The sequence below is a fragment of the Tyto alba genome, unplaced genomic scaffold (assembly GCF_018691265.1).
Source record: "Tyto alba isolate M040663 unplaced genomic scaffold, T.alba_DEE_v4.0 Super-Scaffold_26, whole genome shotgun sequence".
Taxonomy (NCBI): domain Eukaryota; kingdom Metazoa; phylum Chordata; class Aves; order Strigiformes; family Tytonidae; genus Tyto; species Tyto alba.
This window is the reverse complement of record NW_024881300.1, coordinates 2,355,163-2,371,621: the sequence shown is the minus strand read 5'-3', so window position 1 is coordinate 2,371,621 and position 16,459 is coordinate 2,355,163. Positions and strand designations below refer to the sequence as shown.

Sequence of the window (16,459 nt, the reverse complement as noted above, 5' to 3'; positions counted from 1 at the left end):
AGATGTACCCAGGATAACTACAGGTGTAACGGAGCAGATGTGCTTTCTGTTAAAAGCCTCCTCACATGCCATCAGTTCTTAAGGCACATGTGAAATGGAAATACTTCAGTGAGTGAAATCACATCAGCACTTGCCGGTTAATTCCACCAATGACCTTCCTCTTTCTTTCTTGACAGAATGACTTGGATGACCCAGAGAGAGGCATGATTTTTGTCTGCTCTGCTACACATAAGACCAAGTCCATGTTCTTCTTCCTGGCCCAGACAGAGCAGGGAGACATCTTCAAAATTACTCTGGAGACTGATGAAGACATGGTAAGCATCACATGAAGAGCAACAAAACATTGAGTAGAGTCCTTAGTCAGTGTATTTGATTATCTAAACTGATAAATATTTAATATTGTGGTTTTAGCTGTGTAATAGCATGGGTTCTATGTGATTTGTAATACAGTAATACCCACAGTTGTAACTGCTGTTTACTCATGTAAAGACACAGCGCAAGCTTTGCGAAATTCTGTGAGAATTATGCTGCATAGTCACTTGGGCATATTTTAGGTGCTCTGTAGGTGGTCCTTTCTTCTAGAGGTGTATTGCAAAGTGTGGTCCATGAACCTGCTAGAGGGTATTCCAGAAACTAATTCTGGGGAACTTAATTTCTTTTGATCACAGTAGGTGCTCTCTTTTTTCATCTCTTTTTTTTTTTGTTTCATCTCTTAATTGAATAGTTACGTGTTGCAATCAATCGCTTTGAAAATTGAGTTAGCTAGCTTGGTAGAGCTGGTCCATGAGTTGAAATAACAGGCTTGAAGTGGCTTGCTGTTGCTTGTCCTAGTATTTTGCAATGAAAATATGTTGGGTGCGGTGAATCAGTTGGGTTTTTTGAATAAAGGTTGAATGTTAGTTCCTCCTTTATCTAAACGTGTCAAATTTGGTACAAGGGATGATCGTGTAGCATCCTTAAGTGGCTTAAGATTGTTCTTGAACGTTTCACCAAGAGCTGTTGTGGCCATACCAAATTTAGAAATTTGCTCAGGACAGTTAATTTTTCACGTGTTGGGGAATGGCTAGTGTTCAGTGAAGCAAATTTCTTCTTTTAGACAGCTTGCTATTTTCACAGCTGTTTTTTTTCCAAACTGACTCAGTGTTACCAAAGCCAGAAAGTCTTAGAATAAAAGAGTCAGGCTGACTTCTATATTCAAACTAGTCTGCTGGATTCTGTGATTTATAACCTGCTGCCCCAAACTACTGATACGGATAAGCCTGGCCCACTCTCTTGCTTCCTTTCTTTGGAGAGGATAGCTAGACAGGTTTGGTTTGGTGTTTTTTTTAATTAAATCACACATGTACAGCTCTAGTACTTCACTAGCACAATCACATCTTTCTCTGCTTTCAGGTAACAGAGATTCGACTGAAGTACTTTGACACTGTTCCTGTTGCTGCTGCCATGTGTGTGCTGAAGACAGGGTTTCTCTTTGTGGCATCTGAATTTGGAAACCAGTGAGTAAACAATTCTACATCAGCGTTTTTCCCCCGAAACAGACTGTTTCCATTTGGGACTGCAAACTGACCCTTGAACTTACTGAACCTACTCAGACAAAACCTCTGTTTTAATGGATAAATTAATGCTTTGTTCACATGGCTTGAGCAGAACAATTGGTTTAGACTGTGACTGAATGGGGGAATTTTCTTGTTGTTTGGACCCAGATTAGATATTACAGTGCAGAGAACAAAAGATTCCATGCTGTTGCAGTAGGTTTTGGAAGAATTGAGCACTTGCAGTTCATATAGGGTTCATCATATATCCAGATGAATTATCTTTTAGTTTGATGGTTTTCATTCAACTTTTTTGTGTTATGACGCACTCGGAAGTAGATGGGGTTTGTTATCAGTAACTGTGGTCCTTTCCTTGATAGACATATACTTGAGGGCTTTCTCAAATCATGATTTGGATTCTGAAATATTCTAAAGACTCAAAGAAGACTTTGCACACCTCTGAAGGTGGCTTAACAGTGTCTAAGTGGGGGATTCACAGCAATGGAGACTTACTCTTTTCTGATTACATCTGCAGTCAGCCACTTGAGGGAGCTCCAGCCAGTTTACTGGAGTGAATCTGAGTTGCGTTGTATAAACCAAGCTTTTGAGAAAGCCATATATACATTTGAGCTTTATTAAAACCAGAAGGTAAATCAGTTTATCTTTCTGTCTTGTTTTTTTTTTTCTCTTAAGATTAATTTGTTGTGCTATTTAGGCTCATAAGGTAGAATAGGGGATGCGGTTAAAAATAGTGAGGTGAGAGTATTCCAATAAAATAGATAACTGGAGTTGCAGTCTTAGCCATTGGCCTTGCTGTTGGCCTCGGCTGTCAGTTGGTGCTTTGGCTCTAACACAAGAATATCTGAAAGGCTCAAGGGTAAACAGAGAAAACACTGAAACTCTGGGATATGTTGCCAGTGACAGCTACAAATGAGAAGATTAGGGAAAGGAGGTTGCGGTGGGGGATTTTTTTTGTTTGGATTTTTTTGCAGACCTCTAATTTCCTTTAAACATCTTGTCACCAAGACAACAATCCCTAAAGCTAAATTTTAATAGCTGCATAATGTAGGGAAGGATTTCTCTCCTCCCTGATGCCTACTGAGTATTTGGCTGAGTTTTTCTTAGAGAAGGCTACTTGAGCTTTGCACTGAACATGTTGCTTTTGCTTTCTGTCTCAAGTTACCTGTACCAGATTGCTCACCTGGGTGATGATGATGAGGAGCCAGAGTTCTCTTCTGCCATGCCTCTTGAGGAAGGAGATACATTCTTTTTTCAGCCACGACCTCTCAAGAACCTGGTGCTGGTGGACGAGTTGGACAGTTTGTCTCCTATTCTTTGTTGTCAGGTATGTTGCCATTGGCAAGCTCCTATTCACCACATAAGTCAGTCTCACGTTTACAGAGGAATTGATCATAGATGCATGATTTATTCTTTGCTTTTTTGCGGAGTATTTGTGTGTAAGTGGAGTCACCAAAGCTACATCATCCTAGGTTTTCAGAAATACTGCTCTATGTTAAATGCTGATAGAAAAGCAAGTCTGCTAACTTCTCAGACAGCTGCCTAAGACTGGTACCTGGCATGACAGCCTTTGATTCCTGTAGTGATAAATATATATCTGGACACACAGTGTCAGCCAGCAGTCCTGTGCTGTTCTTCTTTAGACCATCAGACCAGTTCTCTGCTCTGCAGAGAGTTTGGTTAAAATTCGGTGTTATTTCAGGGCAGCAGATGATACACCCTATGGCATCTTCACTATTTCCAGTATCTGAAAAAAAGATAAAACTCTTAAAGTAGTAGTGTGGCATATTAGCTTCGTTTCATTTTCCCTTCCTCTGGATATTGTTTGATACTATTTCTCCACACAGATAGCAGATTTGGCTAATGAAGACACACCTCAGTTGTATGTGGCTTGTGGTCGGGGGCCCCGGTCATCTCTGAGGGTTCTAAGACATGGACTTGAGGTAAGACTTCCAGCACTTTAGAAGAACGGCTCAAGAGGTAACGACAGTAAGAGAAAAACCTTGAGATAAGGGTACTGAAATGCAGGGATTCTCCTTTTGCTGTAGTCTGGAGAGCAACTTTCTCTAGGTTTGCTTCTTGGAAATAGAGGGATTGTAGGGCTTACTCTTACAGTCTCAAAGGCTTTTTGTACAGCTGACCCAAACCACCTGCATTTTGTCTCTTCTCATATTTGAGTGTATCGAGCTGGAACATTCCCGGTGTCTGCCAGCTGCTGCTGCTGATCTCTGCTGGGGGTGGGTGACCTTGTTTTAAAGCTGATCATCCAGAGCTCTAGTGTTGCTGTATCGCTGAATGTGTTCTACCCCATAGCACATCTGGCACGGGGGTGGAGCATCAGAATTGGGAATTAGTAGCTTTCCTACCCAGTTGTGGGAAAGCTTAAAAACCGCTGGTGGTTTGGTGACGTACTGTAGTAAGTCTAAACATCTGTTTGCAAAAGAACCTTGTTCCTGTTTACTTGTAGGTGTCTGAAATGGCCGTCTCAGAGCTGCCTGGTAACCCCAATGCTGTATGGACTGTGAGGAGACATGTTGAAGGTATGCAGTACTTTCCTAAAGCACTGTGAGGAGATAAGTTTTTTTTTGTGTGTTTTGTTTGGTTGGTTTTTTCATTTTTCTGTCCAAGGAGTTAGGAAAGGTGGTGTGCCAGCCCCAAAAGTTGTGTTTTGAATCAACAACCACCTGTTTGTACTTAAAGGCCATTCTCTGGTCCCTAAAATTGTCATGCTTCCTTTTCACAAAGAAGCACCTGCCTGCAGCTGCATCCATCACCCAATATGCTGCATCAGCTGTACGTTTGCAGCCTGAAGCTGCTGAACTTCTCATCCTTTCCCACTTCCCATAAGTTCTTGCTCTGACATCAGCAGGCAATGATTATGCTTTTTGTTGGAGCATACTTGCTATTCTTCATAAGCGTGTTGACAACTACAGTAATCGGCTCTTTGTGAGAGAGCGGGATACAAATTATGGAACAAAGAAGATAAATCAACAACAGTGTCTGTATTTTATTACTTCCCTCTGTGCATATCTGCAAAGAAAACAGTCTGTTTGGGCTAGGACATGGCCCCTATTCAGAAAACCAGCAGTGTATAGAATGCTGCTGATTCCAGAAAGGTCAAGATTTGAAATTGCCAGGAATATAATGGATTGTGGGTTTGGTTTTGAGGTGTGTTTTGTCCTGATCTAAAGGAAGGGATTTGCCTTACTAAAGTACGAGAGGAAATGTAATCCCTTGTCCTGCCTTTCTCTTGAGGGTGACAACAGAGTTTCTCAGAAACATCTAAAAAGCCTGAAATGAATCTATTCTGGGTACTGACAGTCTCGCTAATTATTTTCAAGGCAGTGCTTTGTGTAACTCTTGCAAAGACTTGCTGTAGGTTTATGCACTGGATATAGAAATGACAGATAGTTGCAGCAGAGGCCTTAGCTTGCTGTTGTGACATGGTATCTTGTTTTTAAGCAGAGTAGCTTGTCTTCCAGGGAGCCATTAACCCTGTGGGATTTTCAAACATTGCTGTGGGATTTACCTTGCCATCTGAGACCTGCCATCAATCCTGTACTTATGTTCTGAGACTCATGTACTGCCTAAGCAGCATGGAAGGAGCTTTGAGCACAAAGTGCCTTCATGTTCCCCAGAAATGATAGGAAGGAAAGTATTTCCACAGTTCATATTAAAAATACATGTTTTTCTTAAAAGAGGCATTCGGTTTTATTAGAGACAAACCTTTGCTTCTGCCTTTTGGAAAAGGAGTGGGTAACGTTTGCCCCCTCAGAGATGGAGGCTTTTGACATCACCTTACAGTTTTAAAACCTTTTCTCTTGGGGTTCCAGAGGATGACTTTGACTTTTCAGGAGATGGAGGACAGTTGCTAATCTACATGAAACAGAACAGTCTTGCTGCCTTTTTCTTCCTTCCACATTCTTCAGGTTCTAGCATGAAGATCTTCATGATTTCACAAAGGCTGGAATCTGCAGCTGTTATGAACATGCTAATTTTTGAACACTGTTAAAAGTTATGTGAAACCGATCCCCAAGTTACAACTCTCTGAATTCAGAAATGCTTTTAGTGGGTTTTAATCGGACTGCAGAACCTTTCCAAACACATACCCAATCTAGCAACTGCCCAAGTGCTGTTGAGTGTTCAGTTTGCAGTGCAGGGCTGCCTGGCTCTGCCTCGATGCCACAGTGTGCACGTGCTGCAAGGCCTCTGTAAGACACGTACAGGTTTGCAGCCTTCACAGCAAATACTAACCTTGGCTGGTACGTGGTGATACACACTACCAATACCAAGCCTTTTTTTTTCTTCCACAGGTGACTGGTGGTGGAGGTGCTGATCACCACAGGTGTGTACCTACTGCTAGGGGCTACTATACTGCCCCACAGGTTAACCACAGAGAATCCCAATATCACGGGGCTACTTTTATGCTAAGCTTTTCAGTAAATGAGTTCTGGAAGGTGTTGTGTAGATGGAAATTATTGCATTTGTCGTTCGGTGGCTGAAGAGTAGAAAGCAACTGCCATTCCATCTTACAGTCTTTGGGGAACAAAATAATCAACTGTGTCTCTGCAGAACGGTCAGCTTTTGCTAAAATCAGGGGTGTTTTCAGCTCCCTTCTAGACTGAGGATTGGCTCCCAGCTGCTTTGTACAGCCCTCCAAGAGAAAATGACCAAGTGTGCTTGAAGCACCCATAGGTATTGCCAGCATGGGAATGCCCTGTGGTTGTGGGATGGGTTTGCTCATCAGGCAGAAGTGGATGGGATTTGGACGAAACCCTCTCTTGCAATTGAGTAGCGAGGTCTGGGGAGCTGTGGAGATAGAGGCGAGCTGAGAGCTAACAGTCTGCGTTCCCTACCTGGCACTCTTGCATGAAAATCGATGTACAGTGAGTCACAGCTGTGGAGTCTCCATGCAGTAGTAAACAGAAGCCCAGGAAAATGTGCTGTCATCCCATCAGTATCTTTTAAGTGAGAATAATCCTGAACTTTGTCACTGCTCATCCGTTCACTGAACTCCTCTGAGCTAGTGGTAACTCCATTTGTATTGGTGCAAATTCAGATGCCGTGGAGTGTGAAGAAACTGTATCAGGCATGGACTGGTGTATAGGAATGGAATTCTCATGGACTGACTCAAACTGAATCCATTATAAATAACAAAAAAGGACAGTAGTGTAGAGTTCATGGACTGAAATGTGATGTTTTTGTAACTGGTCGTGACGTGTGCATGAAGCTGCAGAAAACTTGGAATGAATGCACAGGAGAATGAGTCCAGCTGTGGTTCTTCAGAGACATTAAAATGTCTCTGTTACTTGCTGAAAGGAGCTAACTGGAGTAATTAGAACAGTAATAAGCATCTCTGAAGTCTTGTGTCTGCATACAAAATAATGTCTGTTCAAAACTGGGCAGCCTGATGTTATGCTTGGGATTGTGCAGGGCTAAGCTAATATCTTTTCATATTAAAATCTATAGATCTTTTATTTTTCTGAGAATGCTTCTCAGTGTGCCCCAGGGATTTAGTCCTCTTAATTTCAACTAGACTGCTATATTTTCTATACCAAAATTGTATTGTTTGAATCTAGATGAATGCATCTTATTCACTGACTTAATTCTGGTAAACCAAACCCTTTATTTCAAAAGCTCCAGCAGAGAGGCATTAAGCAGCGCTACTGGACTTCAAGCAAAAATGTACTTGTCACTACTATTGACACAAACTTAAAGGCACGCTCTAATAATACTGTAAGCCAGTGAAAAAAAAAGAGCTAAAAAAGTATTAAGAGGTAGGAATGAGTTTTCGTTTAGAGTAGGTCTAAGGGAATCTGTTTTGCTTTCAAGTGGGAGTTCTTTGTCCTGCTCCAAATCACACGGTTAAGCCTCCAGCTGGGACATGGTGGTTTATCATGAGAATGACAGCCCCCAGGGAGGAAGGCAACAGCTCTCAAGAAGGTTGGAAAGCAACAATGGTCTTTGAAATGGAATTTTTAGAACTTCCTGTCTACAGGATATTTATGAATTAAATGCTTAGTCTGTGAACTGCTAGAATCTCTGTTCAAAGCGATCGAGGAATTCTTATAGACTTCTGGTGTTGAAAAGCTCATGCAAATTTGTAGAAGCTGCTGCTATTTAGTGTAGAAAATAACCAGTGTGTAATGTCGTACCTCTTATAGAACTCTTGGCATCTGTTGTTAACGTTAGAGAATTTCTCCTGTTAAGCCAAGTGTTTAAATAGTTGGTGTTACTAATCGGTTTCTGTGTGCGGGTTCAGTTCTTGTTTTCTCATTTCCCCAAGTGGACCTGCTCCTGTTTGTGGGGTTCAGGAGCATGTTGGAGGTTACAGCCCGTGGCCATTTAATAGGGTAGTAACAGAGTTTATGCCACAGACTGCTGTCGGAATTGCTTCAGTTATACAAAGCTCTTCAGTTTGATCAGAGCTGTGGTCTGTATACCAGATGTTGGAGAGAAGAATGATGTTTTTTTTGACTTGCATATTTTCAGCTGTATGTAAGAACTTTCTGTTATAAACGTGACACAGCAGGTTTGGCAATGCCTCCCTCTAAACAGGGTGGATAAGAAAAGGATCAGTTCCTGAAGCATTTGTTTCAGTTAATCCAGTGCAGTTTCTTTAAGCTGCTCCATGGTATTTGCTGGCATCCTGTATTCATCCCAGTGAGAGTTCTCTATTTTCTTTTTCTACTGAGAGGGTCATTCAGCACTTCTCCATGTCTCCTACACTTGCAGATTATGGAGAAGCTCTGCTCAAGGGCAAAAACTGTGACAGCTCTCTTACACCCTCACCTCTGCTAATTGTCTTGTGCTGTGGTGCATAAGTCTGAGCTTTGGGTTAAGTTGGGTTAAAATGGGGAATTTTTACTTTTTAAGAAATAGCGCTTGCATGACAACAGCAGAAGTGGAGTTGCTTCTCTGAGGCAATCTTACTTCTCCAGGGAGGTTCCTGGCTTCACTTCCCAACAGACTTCGTTGTTTCTCTTGCTTTTTTGTTACTCTGTATTAATGAGACTCTCCTCTCCCCCTCTTTAATGCCTATCGCTTTCTGCAGAATGAAAATGGACAGCAGTAAACTGGGGCATTGGCTTTACACAGTCCCACTACCCTTGTTTCCCACAAAATTTCCCTGTTTTCAAATGAGCTCTTAAAACTATTTTCATTAGCATAGCTCTTCCACGTCCAAGCTTCTGGACTCTCCCAAGCTATCCCCTTTGGGAGAAGCCAGCACTGGAGATAATAGTTGCAATACTGTCACTTATTCCAGTAGAAGTAAAGGTCAGTGTTTGCTCTATCTTAAAAATGTATTGTTTCTCATCCCAGGAATGGGTGGCTGTGTGAATGTAAGCTAGTTGAGCTTCTGGGTGAGAGTAGAGGAGGCTAACCCTGAGTTCCTCTGCTGCAATACACCCTGATGATTCTCTGCAGCCTTTTATTATGTGGATACCAGATAGAGATGTGCTCCTGCAACCTCCTGTTTGCAGCATCTGAGGTGCAATTTTTGCAGATGGGTTCCGTGTGTTCAGATTATTGGAGTAGAGCATTTCATCTGACTACATTGGGTGTTAAATCTGTATTCAGCTCCTCGTGTGAGGTGGGACAAGTGTGTTAAAGGCTTCTAGACCTTGTGCTATCTTTGAAAATAGAAGCCAGGAGTCTTGCTTGCCAGAATCCAGAGTATCATGAATTGACTGTATCTGGATCGTCATTTGATCCTGGCTGAGTTTGCATTGTTTGGAGTCTAGCAGTGGCTGGCTTTTGGACAGTGTGTCCTAGAATGAACTTGCACAATACTGCCAGCAGATGTAATTATCACAGGAATTCTGCTGAAAAGTAACTGATAGACATCTGTCAGGTTGCTGATTTTGTTGGATAGCCTTGCATTTATTTAATCAGCACCCTTTTTTCCCCTGTCTCCCTTGACCAGATGAATTTGATGCCTATATCATTGTGTCCTTCGTAAATGCCACACTGGTGCTGTCTATTGGAGAGACTGTAGAAGAAGTGACTGACTCTGGATTCCTGGGAACTACACCCACCCTGTCCTGCTCTCTTCTTGGTGATGATGCTTTGGTACAGGTAATGGAAAGCTGCTTCTCACAGCTCTGCTAATGTCTGCTGCCCTCTGCACAGCCATGGTTTCTGCAGTAGTGCAACACAAGTCATGTCTGAAGGTGTGGATTGGCAGAGAATGACACTTACTCAGCCTTTCCCTTTTTATATCCTGCTAAGTGAAACTGGACCAGCTGAAGATGGTCCTCATCTCCTTCAGTGTGTGCTCAGTAGCTCCTTGCTGTAGTTCAAGGATGCAATGCTTCCAGCTGGCGAGTGGCTTCGTGCTAGTTCAGCCTGTTGCATAGCTAATGGATCACCACTGCCAGGAGTGATGCTTGCCTTTAGCTTTTTCTGTGTCAGAATCACCGGTGAGATGGGAGTTGTGAAGGGATGATAAATACAGAATTGATGGGACCTTTTTTTCCTTCAGGTTTATCCAGATGGGATCCGGCACATCCGAGCAGATAAGAGAGTAAATGAATGGAAGACACCAGGGAAGAAGACTATTGTAAAATGTGCTGTGAACCAGAGACAAGTAGTGATAGCACTGACTGGAGGAGAACTGGTTTACTTTGAGATGGACCCGGTACGTGTGCTAATGTGATGAATGAGTTTGGAAGAGCAAGGCAAAGTATGGGGGGGGCATGCCAGAGATTGATCCTTGATCAGACCTGCAGAAAAGGATTCTGTAGTGAAGCATCCTTCTAGAAGGGATAGATCAAAGCCTTGCATATCTGGACTGTGTCTGTCTAAAAAAGGCAGGAGAGGGGAAGGGGGGCAAGGTCTGGAGAGACAGTTTGGTGCTGGTTTGCCCCATTGGCTATTTAAGTCTCCTGTGTTTTTCTCTCTCAGTCGGGGCAGCTGAATGAGTACACAGAGAGAAAAGAGATGTCGGCTGACGTTGTTTGCATGAGCCTGGCCAATGTTCCCCCTGGGGAGCAGCGCTCCCGGTTCCTTGCTGTTGGGCTGGTGGACAACACTGTCAGAATTATTTCTCTTGACCCTTCGGTGAGTAGCTGTGCTGCTTCTGCCTCTTCCATTGGCTTGAAATACTCAGAATGGTACTGCAGGGGTGGGCTGTGTTTGTCCAAGGTGTCTTCCTGTGTTCAGGTGGATGACCAGGAATGAATAACATGCATGGGATTTCTCTGCTGATTGGGAGGAAGCGTTAGCCCTTGATACTAACCTGTAACAGATTCCCTGGGTTTTTTTAAGTTTTACCCATGCCTGGAGGTTCAGCTGATGAGATATGAAAGATACTTTCTTCTTGTTTTATTTTTTTTTGCCCTGTCTCCCTGGTTATACCTGTACTAAAAGCAGACTGATTCTGCAAACAAGTTAGAAGCAAACCAGCATTATCATTCCTCTATCTGCAATAGATGAGTGTTCAAAGGATGACTGAAGTAACGTAAACTTTGCTCAGATCTGTCCATGCTCAATAGCTGCAAACTGTGCTAGAACAGTTTAGAAGGATCCAGTTTATCTTCTCCAAAGCCCAGGGCTGCAACCACTCCTGCTTGCCAAAATCCACAGAGCCAGCGTTTATTGTGACTTTTCTTTTTTTCTGTGCTGAATACTTCTTTATGGAGATTTGAAAGGACATCTTTAAGCTCCTTGGATGGAGCTTGAATCCCCTCTTGCCCTGCCAACCTTGCTGACTGGTGTGGTACCTCTTTTCTGTCTCCCGCAGGATTGCTTACAGCCGCTGAGTATGCAGGCCCTCCCTGCACAGCCCGAGTCGCTGTGCATCGTGGAGATGGGTGGCACAGAGAAGCAGGACGAGCTAGGGGAGAGGGGCTCCATTGGCTTTCTGTACCTGAACATTGGACTGCAGGTGAGAGGTGCCTGCCTGGTTCTGACAGGCTTTTCTTGGTGAGCATTCCTTGGAAAGATGGGTTGCTGTAATGGCCTTGTCATCGTGCCGCGCAACACAAAGCCTGACTGTTCCCTCTTTGTCACAACATGCTTAACAACTGTGACTGGGGAATTCCCTGTGTGACTAAGTAGAGGTGCAAGCTTGTCTGTGCGTTCCTAGACTTAAGACTAATCAAAAGACAGCATATTGTCCCAGACTTCATGTAGGACAAATTGTACTTTTCCCCCTTCCAGAAAGAGGGCACATTCTAAACAAAATTTCTGGGTGAAATGTTGGGTAGTTCTTTAGAAACTGCCTGTAGGGCAGAGTATCAAAGAAGTAACTGCCCATAACCATGGGCTCTGCTCTAATAACTCCGCTGTTACGCAGCTTTTTTGTTGCATTCAGTACTGACTCTGTGATCTTTGACCAAAAATGTTGTTTTGACAATTCAACATGTGGTAAAAATAATGAGAGCAGTCTAGGTTTTTTCACATGCCTCGAGTTTGATGTCAGTATGCAAGCTCTTTTTAAGCAGTGTGAGTTTTTGGGTAAATGCTTTGTACCAAGAGGGGTTAGGATCTGGAATCGGCCCTCAGGTTCTGCACGGCTTATGTGATGCATTAAACTTCTGTGCCTGTTTTTTGACATTTTTTGTTTGTTGAGAGGGGGTGTTGGTTTGTTTATTTGTTTTACAGTAATTCATTTCTGCCTCTGGGAGTGAGCAGGAGCCAGTTTAGGTACAGTGTGGTTGTAAAAGGGAGTTGTACTGGAAGCTAGGAAAACAAACACCTAATTCTTCAGCAATTACCTCTGTGTTTTAAATGAATTCTTCAGAAATTACCTCTGTGCTTAGCTAGTTATTTCTTATCTGTGATCTTAATTTAACTTTTTGCTATGCCAACGTCAAGAATGGTGTGCTGCTGCGAACTGTCCTGGATCCTGTCACTGGCGATCTTTCCGATACCAGGACCAGGTACCTTGGTTCACGGCCTGTGAAACTCTTCCGGGTCCGAATGCAAGGCCAAGAGGCGGTAAGTGAGGCGAGCTCAGAGGGGTGCAGATCCAGTTCCCAGACATAGCATCCCCGTTTTCCTTATTGGTGGGCAGGGTGGGGAAGCATCCTTGCAGCACAGCAGTACCCTCTGGGTTAAGGGTGGGAAGTAGAATTATTTCATTATGGAGCTGCCTGGCTCGCAGCTTGCTCTTTCACAAACAGCCTTGTTCTTTTTGGTATTCCCCTTCTTAGGAAGTAATGTTTAGTGCTGCCCTTCCTTCCTCGAACTAGGACTCATCTGACCCATAGGCTGGGTTTGCAACGTGTCTGGAAAGCTCTGAGCAGATTCTTGGGCTTTGAGACACTGAAAAATCTCGTCTTGCCTGCCTTGGTGCACAGGGACGGGAAGAGCCCCGTGCAGAAATCTTACCCCTTGGTTGATGCAGTTGATGGTTGTCCCCTGTGCATTTTGAGGATGGCTCAGCCAGGGTCTGGACACCTGCCATGCATGGTTCAAGAAAAATATTTGCAGGATTTTGCATAGAGGGAAGAATGTGTTTCATCAGAAGTGCCATTCCCAGCCCTTCTGATATGGCACTGGGGAGATCAGCCACCCCCTCTTGACTCATTTTTGGATGACACCTTCAGAGTTGAGAAATATTGCTAGTCAGTGTGGGGGGCTGGATCTGGGAATGCGAGCTCTGCTTTCATGTTATGGTACACTGGCTGAATGTCTTCAGCTTGCTCCTGCCAGTCTGCCAGCTGTAACTCGGAGATGAGTTTTTGCATCTCTTTGCAGCTCTAGCAGAGAATGCTTATGGTACAGCTGAGTACTTTTCTACTTTGAAACCATTCTTGCTTCCTTGTCTCACAGTATGGGGGAGAAAAACCATGCTGCTTATGGCCAGACAGTGGTGGGCTTGGAGTAACCTGAGTGTTTCAATGTAATTCCAGCTGATGTCGCTCAGGCAGAAAGTAAGGTTGCACTGAAACTGATTTAGCCCAGTGCATAAAGCTGAAGAGTTTAGAAGTCCATCTGTGTCCTTTGTTTCCCTTAACTTGATTGATTAATATTAGGCTACTGTTTTGATATTTTAAAGGAAATTTCACTTAGACTCTGAATCAGAGAGCTACAGCATTTGCATTGTGACAAAGCAGTAAATATTTATTTTAAAAGACCTGTTCCCATTAGAACAGGCTATTGTTTTTTTAAAAATGAGATGAAAGTGTTTGTTGATCTTGGCTTTTACAGATAAAATAGTTTTTATTGCACCTCGGTTTGAGTATCCGTTGTCTTGATAGCACTTTAAAGTTCCTCTTCATGCCGTATGGAATTTCCGGATAAAACTGTCCCTTTGAAACAAACGGTATCTCTGAAGATACGCTCTGAACTGAATGGAGTCCACCCCCAAGAATTCAGTTGTTCTAGTGGGTAATTCATTCATATTGCAAGGAGGGAGCCTGCCTCCATCCCCGGAGCCGATACATTTGCTGTGTTGTCTGATTCCCAGGTGCTGGCCATGTCAAGCCGTTCCTGGCTCAGTTACTCCTATCAGTCACGCTTCCACCTGACTCCCCTGTCTTATGAGACGCTGGAGTTTGCATCTGGTTTTGCTTCTGAGCAGTGCCCGGAGGGCATTGTAGCCATCTCCACAAACACATTGAGGTAAGAACTGATGGGGGAGCACAAATACTTCTGGGACAGGATGCTAGGCAGATGGAGGAGCGGTGAATTCTCACTCGACATTCAGAAGGAAAGAGGTAAAGTGACTTAAGAAGGGTGGGTTTCAGAAAACAAACAGAATACAAGTGTAGTTATGCTCTCAAAAAGAATTAGGGTATGCTTCTCTGATTTGTATTTTCTAGCTTTTTAAAATAACAAGTGCAGTTCAAGTTATTCTTAAATTCTCTGATCCTTAAAGAGAAGGACATTTTTAATAAATGTGAACCTATTGTGTGTTAGAACCTTGTGGTTTGCAATCTGAATTGGCTGCTTTGCAGAAAATAAGCCATGTGATCTAAGAAATCAGAGGCATGACAGGGGTGTATTTGTTGCCTTTTTAAAGTTCAGCGTAGATATTAAAAAGATAAATGAAAATAATGGACCACAAATTCAGGAGCTCTGTTGTATGCACTTGAACAGACTCTTTTTTCATGTCTGTCCTCATTGAAATATTACAGCATTCATTGCTTTTAAGGGAGTCATTCTTTCTGGAGAGACTTGTGGTTTTTAAGTCACCAAATGCCAGGAGAACTGGCATTTCAGCTGGCAAGTCACAGGAAGAAAGAGTTGGCATGGCATTTTTCATACCGGTTTAACTAAAGTGCCTCTGAAGAGCATTTGATTACATGTCAAAGTCTGTGTCACATTTAGATTCAGACGATGCATTCCCCAAACATGCACTCCATCCCCCAGCAGAGGCTCCCATTTAGGATGCTGGGTTTGCTCTGCTCCCTGGAGCTGTTTGCTAGTTGCTGCCTGGCCCAAGAAAGGTGCTGTTTGTCTCCAGCCCTAGCCAGTTTTACAGATACAAAGCTCAACTCCAGTTTTGTTCTCTTGGACGATTGTTTTCGGACCTTGTTCAACACATGTCTTTGTCTCCCAGGATTTTGGCACTGGAGAAGCTGGGGGCAGTCTTCAACCAGGTTGCCTTCCCGTTGCAGTACACGCCCCGAAAATTTGTCATTCACCCAGAGAGCAACAACCTAATCATCATTGAGACAGACCACAATGCTTACACTGAGGCCACCAAGGCACAGAGGAAGCAGCAAATGGCCGAGGTAACTGGGATGGGGGACAGGTATATACATCTGTTCCCCAGAGGGGACTTCTGGAGCTGGAAATCCTCCCTGCTCACCTGTTCCCAGCTGCTGCTGCCTGCAAGTTCTTGCGCCTTGTGTGACTGCATGAGCTGAAGGGAGTGAGGATCTGCCTCAAAACACAAATTTCAGCAGAAGATGCTACTTCCCAGTGGTTCTTTCTGTGCATGTTGTTATGGCAGGCTTCAAAAACCACATATTGGAGGACAATCACGCTTGTGTTACTCCATCCTCTGTGACTGAGGATGCGTGGATTTCAGTGGGTTGGGTTTTTTTCTCAATGTTATTTACAGAGATGTTGATTTGGAGAAGTAGCTTCTCCGTCAGCTGCCCCTTGGACATGGCAGAGCTGACAACACTGTGCTCTGAGCTGCAGAGGCTCCCTTGGGAATAAGCTCAGGGTGGGTGGAAGCTTTGGGATTTGGTGGTTTTTCTGTCTTCATGGTGGCTTTTATGTCTTCACAGGCAGTACCTTGCCCTGGAATATCTTAGCTCAGGGGAAACAGGGAGGCTATATTCTACACAGAGCACCACTGTTGAAGGGAAATCCACTGAACTCTTCTCTTGTCTTTTAATGCCCCACAGGAAATGGTGGAGGCTGCGGGTGAAGATGAAAGGGAGTTGGCTGCAGAGATGGCTGCAGCCTTTCTGAACGAGAATCTTCCCGAGTCCATCTTTGGTGCTCCCAAGGCTGGGAATGGACAGTGGGCCTCTGTTATCAGGGTGATGAACCCCATCCAGGGAAACACGTTAGATCTGGTTCAGCTGGAGCAGAACGAAGCTGCCTTCAGGTAAGAAGCAGGGCCAGATGCAGCAAGAGTCTCTATCTGTGATGAGTCCTACGTGGTTTTTGCCTTCTTTGCTCAGCTGCTACTGAATTGAAATCCAGATACAGCATGTTATCAGGAGACTGGCTTGTAATTCCAGAAGTGATTTCCACACGCTTAGAGCTTTTGTCTTGCTTTTCCTTGCCACCCTCATCTATCTGCATGTGACACTAGGAGCTAGTGCTCCAATTGTGTTTGCTGGACCCCAGTGCTTAAAGAACAGCACAGGGATGCAAGTGACAGATAAGAGAGCCAGGAACAAGGGAATGTGCTGCTGTCTCTCACTTCCCTTTCTCATCCAGATAAACCGAACACAGATTAAGTGGAAAGGAAGTGTTGGAGGGACTGGTGGGGA

At 43.7% G+C, this 16,459-nt stretch overlaps 1 protein-coding gene across 1 annotated transcript in view; it reads left to right on the top strand.

Annotated features, from left to right (window-relative positions):
• SF3B3 (splicing factor 3b subunit 3) overlaps window positions 1-16,459 on the top strand; it is a 29,188-nt gene that overhangs the window by 5,113 nt on the left and 7,616 nt on the right. The window contains exons 7-19 of the mRNA XM_042797496.1: window positions 177-314; window positions 1,393-1,496; window positions 2,712-2,877; window positions 3,398-3,493; window positions 4,018-4,090; window positions 9,478-9,629; window positions 10,036-10,191; window positions 10,458-10,613; window positions 11,296-11,439; window positions 12,372-12,494; window positions 13,969-14,123; window positions 15,064-15,238; window positions 15,863-16,068. Of these exons, the coding sequence (XP_042653430.1) occupies window positions 177-314; window positions 1,393-1,496; window positions 2,712-2,877; window positions 3,398-3,493; window positions 4,018-4,090; window positions 9,478-9,629; window positions 10,036-10,191; window positions 10,458-10,613; window positions 11,296-11,439; window positions 12,372-12,494; window positions 13,969-14,123; window positions 15,064-15,238; window positions 15,863-16,068 (1,844 nt within the window). The remainder of the gene's footprint in view (window positions 1-176; window positions 315-1,392; window positions 1,497-2,711; window positions 2,878-3,397; window positions 3,494-4,017; window positions 4,091-9,477; window positions 9,630-10,035; window positions 10,192-10,457; window positions 10,614-11,295; window positions 11,440-12,371; window positions 12,495-13,968; window positions 14,124-15,063; window positions 15,239-15,862; window positions 16,069-16,459) is intronic.